Source organism: Cotesia glomerata, linkage group LG7, assembly GCF_020080835.1.
Source record: "Cotesia glomerata isolate CgM1 linkage group LG7, MPM_Cglom_v2.3, whole genome shotgun sequence".
NCBI classification, from domain to species: Eukaryota; Metazoa; Arthropoda; class Insecta; order Hymenoptera; family Braconidae; genus Cotesia; species Cotesia glomerata.
This window is the reverse complement of record NC_058164.1, coordinates 12,164,672-12,190,766: the sequence shown is the minus strand read 5'-3', so window position 1 is coordinate 12,190,766 and position 26,095 is coordinate 12,164,672. Positions and strand designations below refer to the sequence as shown.

The 26,095-nt window shown below is 28.6% G+C and overlaps 3 protein-coding genes across 3 annotated transcripts; 1 reads left to right on the top strand and 2 right to left on the bottom strand.

The window, feature by feature from the left end:
• The first annotated feature begins 6,459 nt into the window (after positions 1–6,459).
• On the top strand, positions 6,460–11,715 carry LOC123268937 (28S ribosomal protein S11, mitochondrial). Its single transcript, XM_044734401.1, has 5 exons — positions 6,460–6,768; positions 7,116–7,243; positions 7,325–7,425; positions 11,423–11,488; positions 11,547–11,715. Exons 1-5 carry the CDS (start codon positions 6,539–6,541, stop codon positions 11,652–11,654), a joined length of 633 nt encoding a protein of 210 aa, XP_044590336.1. The 5' UTR covers positions 6,460–6,538; the 3' UTR covers positions 11,655–11,715.
• On the bottom strand, positions 9,518–11,079 carry LOC123268938. The gene is made up of 2 exons (XM_044734402.1): positions 10,732–11,079; positions 9,518–10,651 (listed from the first exon to the last, which is right to left on the bottom strand). Exons 1-2 carry the CDS (start codon positions 10,794–10,796, stop codon positions 10,210–10,212), a joined length of 507 nt encoding a protein of 168 aa, XP_044590337.1. The 5' UTR covers positions 10,797–11,079; the 3' UTR covers positions 9,518–10,209.
• Positions 11,716–11,781: 66 nt separating the features above from the next.
• LOC123268936 (serine protease 33-like) lies at positions 11,782–25,892 on the bottom strand. The gene is made up of 5 exons (XM_044734400.1): positions 25,769–25,892; positions 17,143–17,326; positions 12,456–12,760; positions 12,224–12,375; positions 11,782–12,103 (listed from the first exon to the last, which is right to left on the bottom strand). Exons 1-5 carry the CDS (start codon positions 25,833–25,835, stop codon positions 11,939–11,941), a joined length of 873 nt encoding a protein of 290 aa, XP_044590335.1. The 5' UTR covers positions 25,836–25,892; the 3' UTR covers positions 11,782–11,938.
• Between the last annotated feature and the right edge of the window lie 203 nt (positions 25,893–26,095).

The window sequence follows — 26,095 nt, the reverse complement described above, 5'->3', positions numbered from 1 at the left end:
ATATATATATATATATATATATATATATATATATATATATATATATATATATATATATATATATACTTATATATACCTATATATAAGTATTTACAACCAAATGTCGACTTATATAAAATTGAACCTAAGTACATACTTGATTAATGTCAGTCTATGTATATTTATATACAAAATCATATATAATCTGATCAGCCTGACTTATAATAACCCATATACACATATATAAGTTATTGTTACATATAACTATACATAATTATATCGATATATATATATATGTATAAGTATATTCAGGCAAAATTGTTTTTTCTCGAGTTGTGATTCGTCCGAAAAAATTTGGGTTACTCAATGACGCGCGCCAAGTACGATAAAAATTTTTTTCTTTAATTTTTAAATTTTCAACAAATTTTTTTTCAATTTTTTCAACATGATGACGGTTTCTTGGTATTTTTTTTGTATTTCACATTTTTTTGTAAAGAATAAAAATTATTGAAACGCGTATTATTTTTTTTCTAAAGTGCGAATGTTATTGAGATGAGTTTTATGAACGTGGACTTGGCGCAATTTTTTACAGTGAAACTGTTTTTGTTCGGATTTAACTAAACCGTGATATGACATCACAGCTATGTGCTAACTTCAGGGTCATTAATTTTTTTCGATTGTCAGTTCGGTGACCTTTTCTGCGATTTCGGCAGCCATATATATATTATTTTTCATAAACAGAATTGAAATAACCCCTGATAGCCACAGTTTCAGACCAACCAAGTTGGTGTCATATAGTTGCCACCAACTTAGCGACAACTTGCGGTCAACTTCCGAATTTATAACTGTTGGCGTCAAGTTGGCTACAAGTTTCTGGGAAAAACAAGACCAATCTACTGCCGCAATATGTCGCCAAATTTCTTGAGAAACTTGTCGTCAACTTGGTGCGAAAGAGTTTCGAAAGCAATTTTTGCCGACAACTTGGTGAACAACCGAGTTCATTTCCAAGACTTGCTGCCAACTTGGTGACAAGTTGCGGCAGTAAATCGACGGAAAGTTGCGACCGACTTGGCTATCAGGGACTATAAACAAGCAGAAACTATACATACCTGATGGTATAATTACTAACTGTTTTATCATCTGTTAAAATTTTTCTTTAGCTCGACCTACAGAGGGGATAATACTACTCGCGGGAAAATTCAATTTAAAAACAAATAATTTTTGTTATGATCTAAATAATTCATGTATGACATGAGCGCTTAAGGCATGCTCATTTGGATTTTCTAAACTTTTTATATCATTGTAGTTATAATTATTTTTTGTTATTCATCAAAATATACCTAAACTGAGGCTGATATTATTTACTTTTTAAAACCAAATTCTCTATTGACAGAAAGAAAAATTAATATGTCCCTGAATTTTACTGATGTTTTATTTATTTAAAAACTGATTTAGATTTGATTACTGTTTTTAGTTGTAGAAATAATAATTTATTACATAAACACGTAGCTGTCTGTAATTTCCTCTTAATTCATCAATCAAGATAGTAACGACGAATTTTTTAGTGCTTTTTATCTTATTTGCTCATTCGTCTATTATTGAAAAATTTACCATCAGAAATAAGTATAATTGTAATTTATTTATTTTACTGGTCTAATTTTTAGTAAACGTAATTTATCATTGTTCAAATAAGTTTTAAATAAAGAAAAAAGTGTTCACTGTTTTTCACATTCATTATATATTTCAAAACACTTTTTAATGAATTATTGAATTTAAAACGCTTAAACTTTGATTCAGGTTTAAAATAATTGAATTTAAATCTATTTGAATTGATGAAACCAGTTTTTTATTTACTATTTTACAAAGCTTTCAATAAATAAGTGATCAGTTTATTAACTTGGTGAATTATTACATAAGAAGCAAATAATTCGAAAATGCAGGGTCAACTAAACGAGTTTGAAACAAAGAAAACAATTTTAGAATGGGTTACATCTGGACAGGCGATGCACTTTTTTGGAGTACATCGATATATAAAAATATGTACGTTGTGATTATGATGTAGACTAATAAATACCATCTAAAAATATAATTAATTGAAACAAAGTCATCAATTACAGTGGTGATCATATAAAAATCATTGATATTGAATATGATCTACACATTATTTCATTGGTACATGAAAATTAAATTAGCTGTAATCTGAAAATTTTTATAATTTTTTTTATTGAAAAAATTATTACAAAAAAATAAAAAAAAAAGTTCACATGTGGAAGATTTGAAAAATTGTTGAACGTCGGCTAATTTTAGCATCATCATTTGTGCAATAACTAAATTTATTTTGGAATAATTATGAGTATGGACTTACTAAAAAGATAAAAAACCAGTATGCATTAGTAATTTTTATTACGATGAACCCGACTAGAATTTTAGTGAGGTATGCCGAAAAATCAGTTCGGGGCGAAGTTGGCTTTCCGAATTTAGGCTAGCCCAATTCGGATCTTATTTATTTTAAATTAGGCAAGCCGAACATTGGTATGCCAAAAGAATTCCACATTCGATCTAATCTCGTAATAGTTTGGCACTGCCTAAGTTCGGTATATAATGGATTGCCTAATTAGTACAAAATAACGGTAACTAAAGGTTTACCGAAGTTTGGTTCACCAAGCTCGGGCTCATTTAGGCAAACCTGTGGAAATGCCTAAGTTCGGTATATCATGGATTGCCAAACTGTTATGAAATAACAGTAACCAAAGGCTTACCGAAGTTTGGTTCACCAAGTTCGGACTCACTTCGGAAAACCTATGGCAATGCCTAAGTTCGGCATTTCATGGGTTGCCAAACTGTTATGAAATAACGGTAACCAAAGGTTTACCGAAACTTGGCATACCACGGTCGAGCTTCTTTAGGCAAAACAGTGGAAATGCCTAAGTTCGGTATGTCATGGATTGCCAAACTGTTATGAAATAACGGCAACCTGTATTCTGAAGCTTGGTCTATCAAAATGAAACTTGACTAGGTAAGTCTGTGGCAAGTCCTCACTTAGGTATAATATCGGAATTCCTAACTCGACCGTTGCAACGGTAACCGAATGTTTGCCGAAGTGTCGGGCTTATAAGTATCTTGAGGCAAGAGGTCGCTCATCATCGGCGTAGCGTCGCGGTATGGTATAGGGCTCTCGTGCGTCGGGTCCAGTGTTCGAGTTTCGCGTTCGACATGTAAAATTTTTAATAATTAATAATTATTATTTATAATTATTCTTAAGGCGAGTGTGAGGTAAATTTAAGTGTTGTGTGTGACTAATGTATCTAACTCCATCATCTCCTCCCCCCTTGACCCATAAAATCGACCAATCAAAAAAAACTTCTTCATAGTAAGAAAAACCCTAAAAAGCGAAAAAAATGACCGAAAATATAAAAAAAAAGTAATACTAAATAAAAAAAAAAAAAAATTTTTTTTTGTTTACTTAATATTTAAAAAATTTTGTCCTAAAGTCGATATTTATATTTAAAATTTAAAAAGTAAATTAAAAAAAATAAGCATTCATTATTATTAATTTTTGCTTTATAATAAAAATAGCTAAAAACAAAAAAAGGATTCAATTTGGATTCTTCCGTGCGAATTTAGTTTCTGAATTGCTGCCTAGTTAGGTAGCCAAATTCGGACCGAATGAGGCTTGGATAGTCACCAGCAAGTGTGGTTTCCAAACCACCGCCTAAGTCGGAAGCCAAGTTAGGCCCAAACTCGCGACTGCGTTACTTCCGGGACGTGGGCCAACTTTAGCTTCCTGGTTCGGCGCGAACTTGGAATTCGGCATGCCTAATTCGAAACGAACCACCGCCGAATTTAAATTTCTGGTCGGGAAGAGCAGGAAATAATAGTAGAAAAATCTCGAGAGCATAAGCAGAAACAACCAAATGAAGTTATTGCAACTAAAATAAAAGAATTTAATAAATTTTATTTGGAGAAAAAGTTAGTAAAGTAAAAGCCCCAATAGATGATCATGTACCAGTATATGATCACTCCATGCATTTGTGTATCTATATTCACAAATATAGATATACGAATACATGGAATAATCATACAGTGGTACATGATCATCTATTGGGGCTTTTACCTTATGTAATTTTTTATGCAATTTTTATGACAGCTGTCATCAAAAGCGTTGGTTACAATTAAAATTAATTATGAGTGTTAATTCAGCCGACATCCGACAATTGAAAACTTTAACAATCGATATCTTCATGAAAATATCGATTAGCACAATTTTTCAAAGTGATAATGGCGTGTATTTGAATTGTCTGTAAGAGCATTTTTTCGAAAATTTATTAAATTCGTTATTTGAGCTGCAATTTTGAAATTAAATTTTTGTTTGGAAATATTAGAAATATATATTCATCAAAATCGATGAAATTCAACTATTTTAAAGTTTTTTCCTTTATTTTCAAGAGCATTTTTTCATATTACTCCCGAAATGGCTAGAATCGATTTTAAGCTTTCACAACTAAAAAAATGGTTAAAACAAAAAAAATAAAAAATGCTCTTGTAGATTTGATCAAAATCTACAAGAGCATTTTTTTATTTTTATAACCTCTCGTGGTAATAATAATTTTTTTCTTATCCGAAAAATTTAAATTTTCACATATAAGCGTGCAAACACTCTCTAAAAATATAAAAATATGTAGATTTTGTTTATTTTTTGGAAACTCAAAAGAGCATTTTTGGAAAAAAATTTTTTTTTTTATTTTAACAAAAATATATCAAAAAATGATTTTTTTTTTCGGTCAAATACTTGTGTATGGAGACTAGACACAAATTGGAATTTTTTTTTTCTGAATATTTGCACGTTTCAAGCAAAACTATGTCAACTCCCGAAAAAAAATTTTTTTTTACTCCCTTACGGTACTCAATACCCACCATAGGAGCCATAAGAGATATAACAAAGACAAATTTTACATATAATTAAGGAAATTTTATAAAGGAATTAAAAAAAGCGAAAAACCCATAATTGTCCGGGAAGTAACCGTTTGGTTACGCGTTAAATGAAAATTGACCACAATCAGAAAAAAAATCTCAAAATTTCTACAAAATCATCGTTTGGAGCTTGCAATTTTTTGTGACACGAAACATCTACGTTATCCAATGAAAAAAATCATCAGACCCCTAATTGCCCCAGAAGTAACCGTTTAGCTTACCCCTGAGACTGAAAATTGGCATAAAAGTCCTAAAAACATCTTTAAAATTTATCGTTCATACCAGAGATCTTTTATATTACGCAAACGACTACTACACATTTTAAAAAATGAACAGATTTCTAACGACCTGTTTTAACTCTAAAAACTTTCAGATTTTTTTTCTGATTGTGGTCAATTTTCATTCTTAGGGGTAGCCAAACGGTTACTTCCCGGACAATTATGGGTTTGTCGATTTTTTTAACTTCATGGAAAATTTGTCTTTTTTATATCTCTTATGGCTCCTATGGTGGGTATTGAGTACCGTAAGGGAGTAAAAAAAAATTTTTTTTCGGGAGTTGACATAGTTTCGCTTGAAACGTGCAAATATTCAGAAAAAAAAAATTCCAATTTGTGTCTAGTCTCCATACACAAGTAATTGACCGAAAAAAAAAATCATTTTTTGATATATTTTTGTTAAAATAAAAAAAAAAAAATTTTTTCCAAAAATGCTCTTTTGAGTTTCCAAAAAATAAACAAAATCTACATATTTTTATATTTTTAGAGAGTGTTTGCACGCTTATATGTGAAAATTTAAATTTTTCGGATAAGAAAAAAATTATTATTACCACGAGAGGTTATAAAAATAAAAAAATGCTCTTGTAGATTTTGATCAAATCTACAAGAGCATTTTTTATTTTTTTTGTTTTAATCATTTTTTTAGTCGTGAAAGCTTAAAATCGATTCTAGCCATTTCGGGAGTAATATGAAAAAATGCTCTTGAAAATAAAGGAAAAAACTTTAAAATAGTTGAATTGCATCGATTTTGATGAATATATATTTCTAATATTTCCAAACAAAAATTTAATTTCAAAATTGCAGCTCAAATAACGAATTTAATAAATTTTCGAAAAAATGCTCTTACAGACAATTCAAATAAACGCCATTATCACTTTGAAAAATTGTGCTAATCGATATTTTCATGAAGATATCGATTGTTAAAGTTTTCAATTGTCGGATGTCGGCTGAATTCACACTCATAGTTAATTAGTAATAATAAAGTATTTGACAATTGCTTTTTTTTCTTATGTCCCGCATGTAATTATGGTCGAGCAAAATAAGAAAGTGGTTAGGCAAGAGAGCTGAGCACCCTCGCTGGATGTATTCTTGCGCTCGTGAGAAATTTAAATATTAAAATCTATTGCGCCAAGTTTCGTCATCTGTAGCTATGTACAGTTTACTCTGTTGATAAGAAAATTCTCTATATAGTTTTTAGCGCATGCGCATTCATTTATATTTTTAATCTGTTTTTTTTTTTTTTTTTTTTTTTAGTGGTAGTTTATACAACACCGTGGAGTAATATTCTTTACAAATTATTCGATAATTAAAAAATGTTGAAAACAATATTAAGATCATTAAAAATATCTGTTTTGGATCAGAAGTCCTCGCAATTGTTAACCGGTATTTTACAATCTTCCAATAACTTAATATGCACTAGATTGTTACATATAACCTCTTCTCTATCCGGAATTGATCAGAGGAGAAAACGAGAAGGTGTTATGAAAAAAGATGATGGAAGTGAGGGAGAATTTACAATAGGTATTGATAACATAGCTAAGCGGTAAGTTTACTTAATTATTTTTCTATGACATCGAAATTAAAAGAAATCTTATAATTTTTTAGATTCTTATAACAATCAAATTATCATGAGAAAAATTAAGTCAAAAAGTTCCACTTAAAGAAATTTATAAAAATTATAAGTGCGAATTTTTAAACATATTTTTTTGTTATCATAACTGAATTGCTGTAGAAATTTCAAAAATTGTCCAATATTTGTTGATTTATTGATCTCAGTATCATTCTCTCTACTTATAATTAAAAAATTAATTACAATATTTGAGGCTGTACAATACTCTACTATAATTTTTCAATGTAACAGTAACTTATAAATACTTAATTGTTTAATAGACAGCGATTGTTTCCTGATATGAATACACCTAACACACTTTTCAATGGCATACCTTATAAAGAGATTCCTATTGTTAACATCAAGTGCTCTCCGAACAACACTATGATGTGTTTAACAGATTATAAGGGTGCGTTCAATTATCTTTATTAATAATTAAAAGATTATTTATTTATTCAGAGGATGTATAAGTAACATTTTAACCTAACAGGTACACTAAAGATGTTTAAAAGTTGCGGGACTGAAGGTTTTAAACATGCTCGAAAAGCAACCAATATTGCTGCGCAGGCTACCGCTATTTCATTAAGTACCGTAAGTAATTTATTATTTTTTTAATAAAGTTATAATAAAGACAATAATTTTTTTCACGTTTATGAATACTAAACTATTTTTCTATAAGGTAAAAGCCCCAGTATATGATCATGTACCAGTATATGATCATATATTGGGGCTTCTACCTTATCTGTAGATAATTTGGAAAATCTATTTAAATAAGTGTAAAATTAGCAGATAGCTAATTAAAAAAATTTTTCAAGTTATTTAAAAATTAATGATAAATGATCTCAAAAAATGTGTAGGAAGAATATTAAAAATCTGCATTTTTTAAATTTATTATTACAATATGTATATAATTTATATATTTCAAAAAATTTTGGAGCTTCTGATATAATCATACTCATTCTTTTTAAGTCGAATTTCTTCTAATTATAAATATTCTTCTTTACAAAGGATGAAATTTTTGGAAATTAACTGCTTATATCATTCGTATCGCATGAAAATTATAATTAAAATAATTTTAATATTGTTAAATTGAAAATTGCATGCCTTAAGCGCGAAGCGCGCAGGTATGCTCTACTCTCGCCTAAAAATCGTGATTTCGATTAAAACATGGTTTTCATAATTTAAACGAAAAAAATTATGGATAAAAAGCATATTGAAATAAAAAAGTTTGAAATATCCAAAAGTGCACGCCTCATAACGCTCAATCATTTTTTAAGAAAAAAATTAATTGTGTAATTAATTAAAAAAAAAATTATAATTAAGTAATTTCTTACAGGGTATTTTTTATTTTTTTTTAAATATCGGCGCCCTTTTTTCTTGTCATATGCGCACGCAGTCTAAAAAAATCTAGCTTGATCAAGTGGCGCCATAGTTTTCACGTGACAAATAAGAAAAGTTCGTTTGGCTTTGTACGGTTGTATCCGTGAATTTTAATAAAAATTCATTAAAAAAAAAAAAAAATACATAAGCTAGGCCACTGATATGAAATACGGGCCCAGTTCATCGAATTCTTAAACTAATAAAAAAGGTCCGGTCTTGAAATATCAATTTGTTCGGGAGTAATCCTTGGTACATCCAAAATGGGGTGACATCCGGACGTCCATGTAAAATTTTTTTCAAAATAGCAACATGAAATGATTTTAGAAAGTAAAAGATGGTTTAATTTAAGTGTTTTTCGGTGTACATCTACTTATATTATTGAATGAGTGTAATATGGTTGTGATAGAGGCATTTAAAGATCACAAAATTGCTTGATCTTGACGAGTCGAGTATAAAGCACAACCTCACGCGCTTCGCGCTATGAGGCGTGCAATAATAGTAACTACAGAACGCGTTAAAAAAATTTTCTTATCGATTAAATAAGATTTCTCAGAAAAAACTCGTTTTTCTGATGAATTAAATGGATAAGAGCGTGGTATTCACGGGAGCTATGGGCTTGATAACACCACAACTTTATCAAAAATCACTTTCACGATTTAATTTTTTTTTGTTTTATTCCTGAGGAAGTTTATCAAAACCCTTGTGAAAATTGCGTGTCAAAATAATTCCGTTTCGATACAGTTAATTTTTTTCGATTGTCAGTTCGGTGACTTATTCTGCGATTTCGGCAGCCATATATATTATTTTTCATAAACAGAATTGAAATAACTATAAACAAATATATGTAATACTTCTATATGGACAGTTTCTATAAGTGGAAGCTGTTCCGACTAAGAAAGACAGAAGAATAACACTTTCTCTGTCCTCTGAGGTTCCAGCTCGGTTCTGCGCATTCTTTTGTGCGCAAAGGGGAAAGCAGCGGGTTATTCAAAACAGGAATGTTATTATAAATTTTTTTTTTTAATTCAATGCAAATTTATTTTAAAATACAAAATAATACTGAACAATTATTTTTTTACTGTTTAGGAGAATTTAAAAGAATAAAATAATATATAATATTATATATAATTTAAATAATTTTATTAAAAAGAAGAAGTATTTTTGAAATTAAAAAAAAAATAAACCTCACTCAAACTATTTTTGTTTCTTGGAAATGCTTGTAAAAAATTTTAAATTATATCTTAAGTACTTGGACGTGAAAATATTAGTGAAATATAATAAAATAAAAAAATGTAACTAATCGTTTAACTGATACAAGTTTATTTTACACAAAAATTAGCATGCAGTTTGTTAATTTCTTATTGGTTATAAAATAAAATGAGTCTATTATATTTTTGCCGAACATAATTATCTTTAATTGATAATTTTTTGGCTTCATAAAAAAATCTTGTGTTTAAATATACTTCAATAATCCATTTACATAACTGATAACGATGATTATCAGAAAAATTTTGAAGTAAAACATGATCGTTCATTTCTTTATTATCAAACATTAGTCCTATTTTTCGACATATTTCATTTGTAACAATAGTTTTTATTGGACCTACAAATAGTAGAAATAATATATAAATATTTTTTTTGTTACTATCTGTTGGGATTATGAAGAAAGTTGGAACACAAGGTTTTAATTAAACTGAATCTAAGTTTATTTATTCTTCTTATAATTATTAACAATTCTAAACACTCTTTTATATGAACTTATATACGTATAACCAAATTAATAATATAAAAAAAAAAACTTGAGTTGTAACTGCGTATTAGTACACACAACAGTCAAGCGTCCAAGCAACAACTTGTTGCCAACAAGTGCGTGTCACACAACAAGCAAGCCGGAGAGTAAGTCGTATGCGCAGCTAGGCTGCGTGTAGACCGACGCTATCTCAGAATAAATAATAATAATGATTTAGTTGTCGCCTTGAGCGGCAAATACAAATATTAAATATAATAAATATCTAAGTAATCAAATATCTGGACAAGAAAATCTTGCACTCTTAACACCATCCTTCTATGTTTATACATAAATCTTATTATTTTACTTTTTTGCAAAGTATTGGGTACATTATATTGGTTGACAATATTATTCTCAGAAAAACATGATGACGATTGATTGCTGACTCCATTCTCATCAAATACTTCCGATAGCGGCGTGTTTGGTGGTAATTTACTAGTTTTATCAATACTGAGTGGATTTGTTAAATAAAGTGTAGGAACTGCATTACGTTTTATAGAAGATTTAACAACTCCAAAAATTTTTGATTGACAAATATCATCAGCTTTGAAATGTCTGGAACATATGCAAGTTCTTTTTACATCATCATTTTCAGTTAATCCACAAGCATTTAGCCACTTCAAACGTATCTCAAAATTTTTCGGAAATCTAAAATTGATCAAATTTAAATATTATTAATAACATAATAAAGGATTTCATCTAAAAAATTAGAAATAATTTGCACTTACTGATGCAAAGAAATATTGTCAGCTCTCGACGCTTTTCTATCACATAAATAACACAACTTCACCATTTTTCAATAACTGATTGTTGGAAAAAGAATATTATTTAAATAAAAACAAAAGTTTTTTAAAATTTATAATTGTTTTTCTGAATTACAATAATAAATATATTTGTAAACAGAATCATAACCACAAAATTATTCCCCTCATTCTTCCCCCTCTATTAATATCATGGGGAATTCTCAAGCATGCGCAACGTGAACCAGGTATCTGGGACGAGAGAGAAAATAGTATATGTCGGCACCTTAATAGTGGGACATTCCTTCCCATTTAAACTGTCCATATAGAAGTATTACATATATGTATAAATAAGCAGAAACTATACATACATGATGGTATAATTACTAACTGTTTTATCATCTGTTAAAATTTTTCTTTAGTTCGACTTACAAAGGAGATAATACTACTCGCGGGAAAATTCAAATTGAAAACGAATAATTTTTGTTATGATCTAAATAATTTATGGATGACATGAGCGCTTAAGGCATGCTCATTTGGATTTTCCAAACTTTTTTATGATTTATTAAGAAAAAAAAACATTAAAACACGAAATATTGATATTTGAAAAGAAAAATATGAATAAAACAAAATCTTAATAATATCACAATGTAATAAATGAAAATATTTTTATTTACAGAAAGCTTTAGATCAAGGATATAAAACGATTAGAGTGCGAGTGAGGGGTTTAGGACCAGGCCGAATGGTAAGTTTTTCTTGATATCTAAAATATATAACATATTTTTAATATTCTCACATTACAGTCTGCTATCAAAGGACTTCAAATGGGAGGGATGGACATAGTGTCAATTACTGATAACACTCGGGTTTCTTGGTGTCCTCTGAGGCCTAGAAAAGCAAAGCGATTGTAGAAACTCTCTTTATATTGCTATCAAATGTTAATAAAAATTTATCTATTACTCAATTACAAAATCACTCTTTGAAATGCATTTGCTAGTCCTAGGTTTGTTTTAGAGTTTTTTTAATGTTTAATAGGAGCTTACATTTAATTTACTCAGTTCGAAATAATTTCGATTTTTAAAAATTTTTTATTTTCATTAAAAAACTTAACAATTGATGACTAGATTACATATTCTTTGGTGATATTAAAATATCTGGTTGAACAAGGTTTAAATTAAAATAAAATATTTAATTTTTAATTTGTTTCTCGAATAATCCAAGGCATATATGCAGATATTCGAGTATATATGCCGGGAAGCCGCGGTCGAGCACAACCAACACCTGACGAAACAATCCCTACGACAATAGTCCCCTCTTTTTTTAAAAAATTTTTGACCATTAAAGGACCACCACTGTCAGCCTGAAACAAAAGCCGACTAAATATAGAGATAAAGTTTAAATTTATTTAATGAATATTCTAGTTGAAAAAATATATTCTTCTGTACTATACCTTTTTTTAATTTTCAATTAAATTACTTACCCAACAAGCGTCTCGACCACCCGACTCATATCCTGCACACATTTGTTGAGGTTCTACCCGAGTTTTTTTTCCCTCTACTTTGTACCATTCTTTGCAGATTTCATTATTTACAACGTTGACTGCTACTTTTTGTAAGACATCTGTTCGCTTATCTTGAATGAAATAAATTATTATTATCATCTGGTTTTTATTGTGTAAGATGATTAAATTGAAATGTAAATAGTATATTTACATTTTGATCGATCTTCACCGAGCCATCCCCACCCAGCAGCAATAGCCGGTTCATTTTCATACAATTTATAACCCGGTTCTCCTTGAACTGTCGGAAAACACGCTGGTTGTACACTTGCTGACCAAGTTATTGGTGACTCTAATTCAAGAATAGCGATATCATTCACATATTGCCCACACGTGTGTTCTGGATGTACTATTACTCTCCGTACATTTTCTATTATAGCAGCAGGAATCTCAGGTTCTCGTAAATTGTACTCTCCCAGTGTTACTCGAAATTGCCTCGCAGGAATAGAGTCAGTGCCACTGAAATATAAAATTGTTAAAATTTAATCAATAATTTTTTGATTCATTCAGTTCATTTTTAGGGGCATTTTATAGAAATCTATTTATTGCTTCATTTTATGGGAAAATTTTCTTAAAATTTTGCCATATCATGTCTTACATAGTCGAATAAGTTTTAAAAATGCCATTGGTTTAGAATTATCTATATTAAGGTGCGTCAAAATTTAATCTTCAAAAGCAACCTTTTAAAATTGGAATTTTGAGTTTCGCTTTCAACAGGAGCTGTATTTGGGCATTTCCTAATATATTTTGGTGTGTCACGATTTATTTGATATTCACAGAATTTTTTAACAGGAGCTTCGTTTGGCCAAATTTTTAAATTTTTAAATTCCAGAAAAAATGCTTAAACAAAACTCCTGTCAAAAAGTTATGTGAATATCAAATAAATCTTGACACATCAAAATATCTCAGGAAATACCCAAACCTAACTCCTGCTAAAAGCGGAACTCAAAATTCCAATTTTAAAAGGTTGCTTTTAGAGATTAAATTTTGACGCACCCTAATCTCTATATATATATATATATATATATATATATATATATATATATATATATATATATATATATATATATATATATATATATATATATTTATATTTCTATGAGAATGATTCGTCTATTGACGATTTTTTTGTAAATTTTTGAGCAAAAAGTTTTCAATAAAGGATAACTAAATTATTAGTAATGAAAAATGATATTCATAAAAAAATACGGTATCACTTTTTTCATCTTTAAATGTAGTTTCAAGAACAAAATTTCAAAAAATGAATTAATTGGATTATTATCAAGTCATTAACGTTTAAAAAGTAAAATCACCATTTTCAAAAAGTTCGACCTCTTTATTGTTTTTATTCTCTCAAAATTTTACTTTATATGTAGTGTGCAATTATTATGTAATATTATGAAATGTGATCAAAATTATTTTTACTTTTCATCGAGAGTTGTATATTATAATCAAATAACTTTCAATAACATTAAAAACAATTTTATTCAAAGTGATTCAATCATTAAAATAAAGTAGAAATATTTTATTTCGTTATATTATTTTACATATGTCAAATGTGTTTCTGTAAATTGAATTCTAAATAAAAAGATATAATACATTTGTCGGAGAATCGTGCTTAAATTCACTTTTTTTATTTTATTTTAAATATTTCTCTCATTAGTTTTATAGGAACCCTATTAGAAGAGGTCTAAAAGGATTTGCGCAACTGAAAGTTAGTTGAAAATAATAATATTTTAATTATTTTTGTACTAATAGAAATAAATTGTGATTGTTTTAAGTAACTTGTAAGTACTGATACAGCACGAAGTGATATAAAGTTTTTAGAAAAATTCACGGCTTATTTTATTTTCATTTTAATTCAAAAGTAATTTGTAAACAATAAAATCATAATTTTCAAAAGATATGTAAGAAAAATTAAGGCTTATTTCAATTAAACTTATATGTAATCATTAAATAGAAAAAAAAAAAAAAATAAAATTTTCATTGATTTTATTAATTTATTAAAGTTTATACCGAGTTAAACAAGACAAAAAAAATAATATGTTATGTAAAATCAACTCTCCGTTTTGCGGCGGCTAAATAGCGTTTGTTTCAACTCGTTAGCTGGCAATTAAAAACAAATGTTATGTTTACAAATTAATTATAAAAAATTACAAATAATATCTAAATCAAGTTGAAAAATAGATTTATCTAGACGTGTCAAGAAGATGAAGTCAGCTAACAAAGTTATATTCCTATAGGCATCGTAAAAACTCGTTGTCAGACGTTAAAACTGGATAAAACTGTCAAGTTATCGTTGACCCGGAAGAGAACAAAAAAAAATTAATAGTTGGATCGAGATATAAGTTGAGAAAAAGTATAAGAAAAAAAATAAAAAAGGCTGTTAAAGTTACCCGGGAAAGTGAGTAAACTAGATAGAGAGACAGACAGAGTGAAAGAGGGAGGAATTGGAATTTGGATGACCTTTTGATGTTATATCACGTTTTACCGCGGTCGTGGGTACAACTACCGAGTGGTCTGTAATCCACACGCAATCATGGTTCGCAGAGCCATAGCGGGAGTCGAATTCGCGCGCTTTAGCTTGTTACCTACAACCCAGTAGGGGGTTGAAGGTTGACCTTTGGTTGTGGGCGTTTATCTCCAGACTTTTAATTGTCCAACTTCCCTTTCCTCACATAGCTTCCATGCAAACTAATCTTCCGTTCAAATCCGTACATCTTTTCTTTGTCACTAATGTTCAATACAAATAATACAAATTTTAACGTATGCATTATACAGAATAAATAATAATAAATTTTAATCTCTATAATTATGAGAATAAAGAAAATTTTGTCATTAATTAATTAATTAATCATTACCATAAACTTCTCAGCGTGTATATTGTTAAATTATTTACACTAATATATAATATAATCGAGTTACATAATCATGAAAATATTAAAATGTTCAACAAACTATTTAATACATAAATAATATTAATATAGTTATTAATTCAGGATAAAAATTAAGTTAAGTAATTAAAAATATTCAATGATCAGTTGTAGCTCATTAAACAAAAACATATCGAGTAATACGTAAACCCTGTTGAAAATCTCCAATAAGATCCCATCAAAAGCGACAAAAGCCCCTTAGAAACTAATAAAATTTATGGGTTTCTAAGTGGCTTTTGTCGCTTTTGATGGGATCCTATTGGAAATTTTAAACAGGGAAGGTGTAAAAAATAGTAGATTACGTCGTATGTTAAATTTGAACGGATGGAAAATTTACACCGGGAAAATTTTACACCGTTACTTCACACTACATGACAGTGTAAAGTGCTCCGGGTCCATTTTTACTCCGAAATTTTTTACAGTGTAATTGATCCCATGATAGTCCTATTATTTTTCAAAATTTATTCAAAAAGTACCCAACAATGTTTAGTGTGATTATAAATATCGAAAAATCATTAAACCAAAGTTTTCTTGTCCATAATTCGTAAATCTCGGCAGCCACATAATGACTGCAGGTCACTAGTTTTTAATTAATAAGCTAAATTTGCTTATTTTTATTGAAGTAAAACTTCTTTAGGCGCGACTAGGGAGTAACTCAGATTTTTTTTCTGACGGAAGTAACGCTTACTATATATAGTCTGTGTAGTTTCCGCTATTCAAAAATAATAATTTGAATTTGGATTGGTCGTAAGTAAATGTCATATACTCTACGCTTCTTGATTTATGTGCCAGCTAGTGGCAAATATCATAATCAATTAGGATTATTTATTTCCAATATTTTAAAACAGATCAATTGTGAACAGCAAAGTGAATCAAAATTCAACAGTTTTAAAAAAATTATTTTAAATTGCAAAGTTTTTTGAAAATCTCTAAATATACTTGTTTATTTATTACTTTTGTAATAAATAAATTATTAATCAATTTTCTGACGATTGCGACATTCTATAAAATTCAATTTGGAAAATCCAAAAGTGTACGACTCATAATGCTCATTTAATTATGAAATATTAAAAAAAAAAAAAAAAAAAAAAACATAAGTCGTTCAAAATTAGTTCCCGAAAAAACAGCTGTACTAGGAAGGTAATGCACAGGCGCCCCTGGTGGAATAAATGTACATAATTTGTATAGATATATCACCATCCATGTAAATTTTACATGGATATATATATATATATATATATATATATATATATATATATATATATATATATATATATATATATATATATATATAGATCTACAGTCTTCTGGCTTTTTTATTTTGTTAATTGTACATGAATGACACTGAATTACCTAACCATTCGCATTCGGTGGCCTACAATTATCCTAAAGAATTAAAAAAAAAAAATTTAACTTAATTGATGCATTTTTTCGCAAGTTATAGTGTTTTCAGAGTTTCATACATGACGGACAGGAAAATTTTTTGACCTATTTTGAGGTTTTTTTCCGTTTCTAGTAAACTATATCAATTTTTGAAAAGTGTCAAATTAATCTCCATTAAATTATCTTGTCAATGTACCTTGATCGTCTTTTTTTTCTCATGCAAAAATTTCTCGCGACAAAAATTGTCAGCAATAATTTCTTGTACAATATTTTTTCACACAAAAACCATGATAAAAGGGCCATGTGAATGTTTTCTTTTAGAAATAATTGTACTTAATTGTAAATAATGGTGAGAAATTTTTGCTGAGAAATTTTGGCGGGATTAATAAAGGCGGGGAGCCAAATATAATTGGCTGAAATAATATTTCAGTGATATATGCTGTCAACGCCAAAGAAGTTTTACTTCAATCGCGCGTAAAGTTTACACGCACACACTTTTTTTTTATAGATAATAAATTCACTTACGAGCATAAACAATGAGCAGCTGTAAGAATAAATTTTGAGTTTATGATAGATCCTCCACAGTAGTGCCCTCCTTTTCTTGTAATGCTCACCAGCCAAGGAAATTCACGTGGTAGTGCATTCTCACCTCCCACGACTTTCGGCATGCGTGAAATTGGCGATGCTACTCCACATGGTACGTCAGCCACTACAACGTGTGATTATAAATAATACATCATTATGAAAAATAATTCACATGATGAAAGGTCAGGCTGTATAATTTTGTTACATTGATTGGACAACTACATTGATTAAAGAAAGCTAAAGTTTAAAAATTTTGTGAAATTATCTAACTTTAAATGATAATTAGCAGGAGTTTTTTTCTTTTATATAAAATTGAGAAATAACTGAAATTAAAATTATTTTATTTTTCCTCTATTACAAAACTTTGAAACTTCAAAACGTCAAAACCTTAAAAAATTTTTTTCTTTCAACAATTCTTTGTATTATGATAAAAGAAAACCAAATTTTGACCAAATTTCGTTTAAATTGAAAGGAGTCGATTCCAAATATTCGTAGATATGACATGGAATGATCCATATATAAGATAAAAGCCCCAATATATGATCATGTACCAGTATATGATCACTCAATGTATTTGTATACTTATATTTGTGAATATAGATATACAAATACATGGAGTGATCATATACTGGTACATGATCATATATTGGGGCTTTTACCTTATATACTTTTCTCAATTATAGTTACTTTGCAAAAATAAGAGTACATAATAATAAATTTACTAATTAAATTTTTTTTTTTTTTTTTTTTTTTTATGGAAATTATCTTTAAATGATATCAAACATACAGACAATAAGTTTGTGGTCTCTTCCGCGGAAAATAAATGGTAGTGGAAGCAAAAGCTGCTGTCTAAAAAGAGATGCAACAGCCTGAGCTTATCGTGTTAATATAAATAATAAAAAAAAAACATTTTTCATTAACTTTTTAAAAAATTATACTTTTTGTTATTATATTTGTAAAATATAATAACCATTAATTGCCATTTGGCCTGTACCTTGGCATTAACAATAAACTAAACTAAACTAATATATATTATAATTATCATCATGTAAAAATTTCAGGTTCTATTTCCGGAGTTATTTTTAAGAAATATTAATTTATATTTTCGACTTAATTTCACATATAACCGTATTTTTTTTTCACTTTGAAAGCTTGAAACTCAACGAAAACCGTTGGGAAACAGTTTGCTTTTTCAAATTATTCGAAATTGTTGAAGCTTTTGTATTCTTATGGCTTTTAAATTTATACATCAATGATAATTTTACTGAGATTTCCAAAGCCAGATTTTGTCTGTTGATAGTTTGTCGGGAATATTATATTAATAACTCGTACTTCCACGTTAGTTAAGAAAGAATATATATATATCAAGTGTACTTAATATTAAATGATAATTGAAGATGGTAAGACCTGAGATTTGAAGGTAGATAATTAATTGTTTGATCAAATCTGTCTTGCAAATGAAATTCTCGCATTAAAGCGAACAGATACGACGGATCTGTCACCACAATTTCGAGGTCTGGCGTTTCCCCTCTCTCTACCGTCTCGTTTCACGCCTCGACTGATTAATTGGAAAGCCGCGTTTCACCCCGTCCCGGTGGATCCGTTTGTCCATAGAATTCGAAGTCGCCGCTATTCGGAAACGCGTAATAGATATGTCAAAGCCAGGCGGAACATGGTCATGATAATACGCCGAAGCTTTGCCGGGCATGAATCGGAAACGCGCTAGCGTTATCTAAACCTTTGAAAAATATTCTCTTCAGAGCGCATGAATCTACTCTTTGACCTACAGCAATATTGTTGTTTGTTATTATTTCAATGCAATCAAATAGTCTTGATCACTAAATGACAAGCTTATACGAACAAAGGGTAACATTTCCATTAATTATCTATAATTATTTTATTTCATTTCATTTATAGTTGTAAATTATGTTGCATATTTATCTCTGAAATAAATTTCTACCAGAATTAATTTTATTTGCTGCTTAAAAATAGATTTAATTTATAATTTCAATAAAAAATAATACTCTGAGCAATTATATACAATTATTTAACAATCAGATACATTCCAAAGGAAAATAAATATTCACAGAAATTATATTCAAATGTCATCATCATCAATAACATTTAACTTTACAATACGAAATATTTTCTGACCTATTTATCAACTGTATTCAAATGAGAAATGTTTGATCTGACCATTAATTTTTTTTTTCATCATATAAAATAACAAAATATGTATTGTGGTTGAATTTTGATCAATACATAGAAAACTGAATTTATATGAAAAAGTAACATTCCAATTTCGTTGAAAACTAAAAACATTTTCTGGTTTTTTATAATAACTTCATAGACGTTGTAAAATATCAAAGGTAATCCGTTCTCCCTTTAATCCAATTTTTATAACTTTACGTACTGTGATGTTTTTCAAAGAGATTTTTTAAATAGAATATTTATAGGTAACGTTTTTTGACATGAAAAAGAACCGCAGGCTGTGAATTAAGTTTATTCTGTTTTCTTTTTTCAGGAAATTTCGTTAATTTTTTTAATTATTCTTCTGCCTCAGAACATTTTAAAATGAGCTAAGAATCATTTTTGAATCTTTTCCATAAATTGCAGCGTTATTTTTAAGGTTTTAAAAATCGCAAAGAAAATTTTCTAGCAATTGTAAAATAAAATTTTGTAGAAATAGCCAAATGTTTAACCAATTATTCAAAAATTATTACTAGGCATTATGAACAGAGAAATTTTCTGTAAATAAATAATAGTTTAAAAAAACTAAAAAAACACGCTTTTATAGAAAATCAAACTAAAAAACAGAAAATAAAATTTAATAAATTTGGATTAAGAATAGTGTAAATAAGAAATAAATGTACATTATTGTAAAAAAGCGTGGGGTGCATTTAAAGTGCGTTTTATGATATTATCAAAGTGATGATTCTTCTACACATTTGTCAATAAAATGTTTATAACTATTGACACTATGCACCCCACGCTTTTTTACAATAATGTACATTTATTTCTTATTTACACTATTCTTAATCCAAATTTATTAAATTTTATTTTCTGTTTTTTAGTTTGATTTTCTATAATAGCGTGTTTTTTTAGTTTTTTTAAACTATTATTTATTTTTCATTTTTTAGTTAAATTTTTTAAACTATAAATTTTTTATCATTACATCAATTTACTACTAAAGTGAGATTGAGTAAATGTTGGCTGCTTTTAGATTATATATTTAATAAAGCGTGTTGAAGAACTATAGTACTCAATTATTTCAGTATCGTGCCATAAAAATCAATGATTTTCAAAAAAATCAGAAAATCACTGATGTTTATTCTAAGACAGTAACTAATCAGACAAATGGGGAAATTGGGTGCCTGCTGCCTTCCTTGGATGCGGTAGCCGTTTCTCAGGCTCTCTCTCCGAAAATTTCATCTTATTAACAGTTGGTGACCTTATCGACTGCAGATCCAAGGTCATGCTGGTTACCAAATTTTATTCCGCAACATAAATAAATTGATATTTCTGTCCTGAATATTTTGTTTTGTTGTGAATACGAAGTGTTTTTTGGTAAATCACGGTTATAAACATATTATGGATATTATAAAATGATAATAGAATGCGTATTAGATTTGTCGGAATATATATGTAAGTATAAGGAACAAGACGCAACTACCTTATTAGTCTCTATAAGGTTGTGCTGAACTGAGTGCCCGAAAGAGTAAGTCTGGAACTGCACGCATGCGTAGTTCGCGCTCTATCTCTCTTACTCGCATGCAAAGGATGCGGAAAGAAATTAATTAATCCTGGCGAATCTAATTAGGATAATCGGATATTTTGATCGGATTATTGCATTGTCATCGACCTTTGACAGGTGTGCAAAGTTTGAATCAAATCTGATCGTTCAAAGTAGGGCAAAATCGAGCCCAAAAGGGTCGGTTACAAACAAACATACAGGTGAAGCTAATAAAAGCGTGTTAAAAATTAATTTTGTTATCTTAAACGGCATTTTAAAAATTGAATGTAAGTTTTTTGTTCAGAAACTTGCGGAAGGAAATCCTTTTATAATTTTCAGATCGATTTTTATTTCACATTAAAAAAAAATAAAAACATACTGAGAGGATTTTGGGCCAAAGAAAATATCTAAACATCAAATATTTAAGGAATTATCGTAGATATTTGAGAAGGCCGTACTGTAGTGTAACTTTAAACGTGATTATTTCGAAAATGTATTTTCAAGAACTGCTTGTGCTGTAAATCAAAAAGTCGTCGATTGATTCAGTTAAAATTAAAAAAAAAATTTTAACAATTAATTAGGTGTAGCTTACTTAATTGTTAATATTTCTTTTCAATTAATATACTTATTTATTAATGTACTTTCTTGTAATTTCTTGAATTAATCCTTTTTTTTTGCCTGTGTTTGAAATTGAATAAAGTTTTTCATTATTGTTTCGGAACAATAGAAAAAATATGACAAGTGCAGCATTTTCGATGTCGCGTTCAAAATGCTCGAAAAAATATTTTACAGTTCATAAAAAAACTTATAATGAAATGATGTTTAAATTTTACAATGTGGCAATTATTTTTTCACTTCTAAAAACAGTTGTAAAAATAACTTGTTTTATGTCTAACGCGAAAAAAGTTGATTTTCATTTTTTATCAGGGTGATACGAAGCAGATATTTTTGGCTCAGTGGTATCGTAAGTGTTGTGCCTTAATAAATTCAACGGCTTGCACTTTATGAGAATTATTTAGCAGCTCTTGATATTTAGTTTTTCAAATAAAACAGCATGAACTTATTAATGTAATTCAAGAATAATTGATTGATTTTTTAGTATATGAGAACAATTGACAGTTAGATGTAGTATATCCAAGTGTCAGAAAGCGGAAGTGATATATTTTTTTTTTTTTTTTTTAATCCGCTCGATGTGTTTTACATACACAACAGACTACTGATGCACTTGGCGATTGGCACCCCACAATAATTGTATTTATCGCTCGAGAGACACCCATCGACCTGCCATACATACCGAATACTAGTGTACTGCATTTTCCGCTGACGCTGTCAGAGTTAAATAAAATTATAGCCAATGCATGCGGTTAGTTTGAATTGTAAATTCTGTCATAGACGGATGGTCGTTGTACTGGCGTGTCCACAAATTTTCTATCTTCATCAGTAAATAACTTATTTGCATTTATAAAAGTTTATATTATTTAATAACTGGAGATAAAATACTTGGAAAACTATCCGCCAAGAAATTTATTGCGAATAATTTTTGTTTGCAAAGTATACATTACAGTAAAAACTGATCGTTGAATTAATATATAAATGGATACTGTAAATATTGTATATATAATAAATATTTGTATTATGATTTGAAATATAATTTTTACGATTGAAATAAAATTTTTTATTATTCACCATCAAAATTGTGGTCGCTACCTCATCTACTCCTGGATGTTTTGTAGGTACTGTTGAGGTTAAAATATATTTAGTTGAATTTTAATAGTATTTTTATTTCTGTTTATGTATGTTTTTTATATTTGTCAATGATTTAACACGGAAGAAGTGTTAGACTCGAATACAACTCATAACACAGTCACTGGCAAAATTCGAGCAGCTTCATAGAAAATTTTCATATGCTGTTATTGATTTTATTGTTTACTTTGTATACTAGTGAATCAATTAATTATGTTATTGAATTTTATTTTAGTGAATTTTAAAGAACCATTGTCTAAAATTTCTATACAAATATTTAAACAATTGTTTCTTTATCCCTATAAAATTAATATTCAGAGTTATTGTTGTCATGTGAAATATTTCTTTTTACTTGATTATAATTTTAAATCTTTCACTAATTGTCATCATTAAACGTTTTTTTGATTATAATATTTACCGTGCAATGTAATAAGACAATTTAATAATTTTCATAGCGTGTCGAGATTATTATATTCCTTCTTTTATACATACAAAAAAAAAAAAACAAATTGATCCAAAAAACTTTTCTGCAAAATTAAGTTTTTATTTGAAAACGTATAGTCTTTTTTAATTTTCGATTTAAAAATTTTACTTTCTACCGAAGCACTTTATTGGTTTTAATAAAAGTATGAATTGAATTCTTCTATTTTTTTCGCAAAAAAATTGATCATCGATAAAAAATGTATAGTTAGAAGGAGGCACAAATTCAGATTGAAACCTTCCTGTGATATAAAGTCAATTATAAAAATTTCTTTTAAAATATAATTATGTCCGTCACAAAATTTCTCTTACACTCAGTTATTTAGATGTTAAATAACCATCGCTGAAATAACATTAAACCATGAAAAGACACGAATTCAGGTTACTCGAGTAAGGATCCTTACCTAGTGTTACAAAATTTTACTACACGGAAAAAAAAACTGTTGCTGCTACAGGCTGAGCCTGTGGATACTTCATTCCACTTTTCTGTAGCTGCAACAAGGTTAAGCCTGTAGCAGCTACAGGCGTGGGCCTGTGGTAGCTACAGGCCTAGTTTTGTAGCAACTACAGGTCTAACCTTCTTGCAGCTAATCCTAGCCCTAACACAGATACAGAGATAACACTGTCACGATTACAGGCTTAGTAGTTATTTAATAATATTTATATAAAAATATTTGGCCTGCAGTATTTTTAGTTTGGATCAGCTGATTTAAAGACGGTTTCTGAGTTGTAACTACTTTTCTGAGTTGAAAAAATGTGATTGAGTCTTAAAAATCGACTTAATTAAAAATTTTGAAATTTTACTGAAAAATTTGTTTTGTGAATTTCATTTTTAAGGTTTTTCATAGTAGGACATTGATCATTTTTAATATGTTTACGTTAAATAATTTCATTTCGTTAAATAATTTCATTCTTATTTATTATTTTCTGAAAATTTTTTAACCCTACACAGAAAAAAAAATTAACTTGATTCAAGAGAAAAATTCTTGAATCAAGAATATAATTTTGAAGAGGGTAATTGTCTTGAATCAAGATGAAAAATTCTGAAATTAAGTAAAATTTCTTTAAATCAAGAAAAATTTTCTTAAAGCAAGAATTTTTCTACTCAAACCAATAATATTGAGCTCTTCAAAAATATATACTTGATTCAAGAACATTTTTTTTTCTGTGTAAACTGGTTAACAAGCGCGACCTAACGACTTTGGTCAAGTGATGAGGGATTTGCCGCAATGCTTTTAGAGCGTACAGTGTTGCCAGTTCATACACATGATAGGCAGAGACTAAAGGTGTTTTCGGCAACGTTGCGGACAAAAAACTACTTACGACTCTGGTCAAGCGATGAGGAAAGCCCCGCGAATTTTATTAAGAAATTTTTATTCAGCAATTTAACGTTTTCCAAGATGTTTGAAAAAATTATTTATATATTCTAAAATGTTCAAGGAATAAAGTCAAATTTTTTTGAATAATTTTAGTAAATATTGAAGATGTAATAAAAAAAATAAAATTGAGCGCAGCGTCACGCTCATACGTTGACCAGTCTAGGGTTAAAATTCCAAATACATGCAATCACCTCTTTTAGTCCAAGATCAATATTGCAGTAAAGTAAAAGACCCGATAAATTGTTTATAAGATTATGAAACTTAGTTGTAAGAAGAGTTTTATCATATTAACAAATTAATTATCAGCTGATCCATGTAAAAAACTAATAATTGATGTTAATATGTTGATTTATAATAATCAAATTAAATTTTAAACTTGGAGCTTGTCCTGTTGCAGCTACAAAACTAGGCCTGTAGTAGCTACAGGCTTTTCCTGTTGCAGCTACAAAACTAGGCCTGTAGCTGCTACAGGAACATGCTACAGGCCTAAGACCTGTAGCAGCTACAGTTTTTTTTTTCCTTGTATAGAAACCCATTTTACATTTTAAATTTGTTACAATAAAGATATTTTTCATATCACAAATTTTTCCTTATTTTTTTAATTACATGGATTAATATTTAACGTGTAACTACATTCATATGTACAAAATACGATAAATAAATAAACAAATAAGCAAAATTTAAAACTAATCCGAAAACTTATCACAAAAAATTAACTTTTGCTGAAAACTATATGGAACCTATAAAAGGCACAAATTCAGCTCAAGATATTTCCAATGATACTAAATTTAATTAAAAAAATCTAATTTATCATATAAATATACAGAAAATTTTTTTTTATCTATAGATTATAATAATAAAGTTTAATTTTTAACTTATCGTTTTAAATCAATTTCAATTACTTTTTTTTTTCAAAATTGTTGATAAAACAAGTTAAATTTCTTATAAGGGTACTCGTTTAAATTGCAGAATAAATATGGTTCGATAGTAAAGCACTCGCTATAGCGTAGACGCTAGTGACGTGCAATTTTTTTCATAGTAACGCATTAAACTGTTAACCCTTCAACACTTGCGCTATGAGAATTTTTCTCATCCAACAACATTAAGCTTATAGGACATCGCTACAGTGCAAGTGAAAGACTTAAAAACAGGGAGTGTTGACGGTTTAGTATGGAAATAAAAAACTTTGTTTAAGGTATATGAAAAAAAATTGTATAATAAGTATACTTACAGTTATTATATTCTACTGCAAAAATAGGTGTTAAAACTCCGATAAAAACGAATATCACGCAAGCCATTGTTCCCTTGGCTGGATCTAGGCACTTGTCGGTTGACAGAAAAGTTATCACAGTTTCTTAATATTGACGGGTTCTTTATAAATCGCAAACATTATTCTCTCCCACTTATATTTTCAAATTATGAACAAAAGAGGGGCGGAGATGCTCTTGAATTAGTTGACTCATTGTATTTGTATTTATAATATAACTCTTGTCATCAGGGCTTTAGATGAATGATAAGTTCGTATATTTTGTAAAAAACTAAGGTTTCGTATGTAATT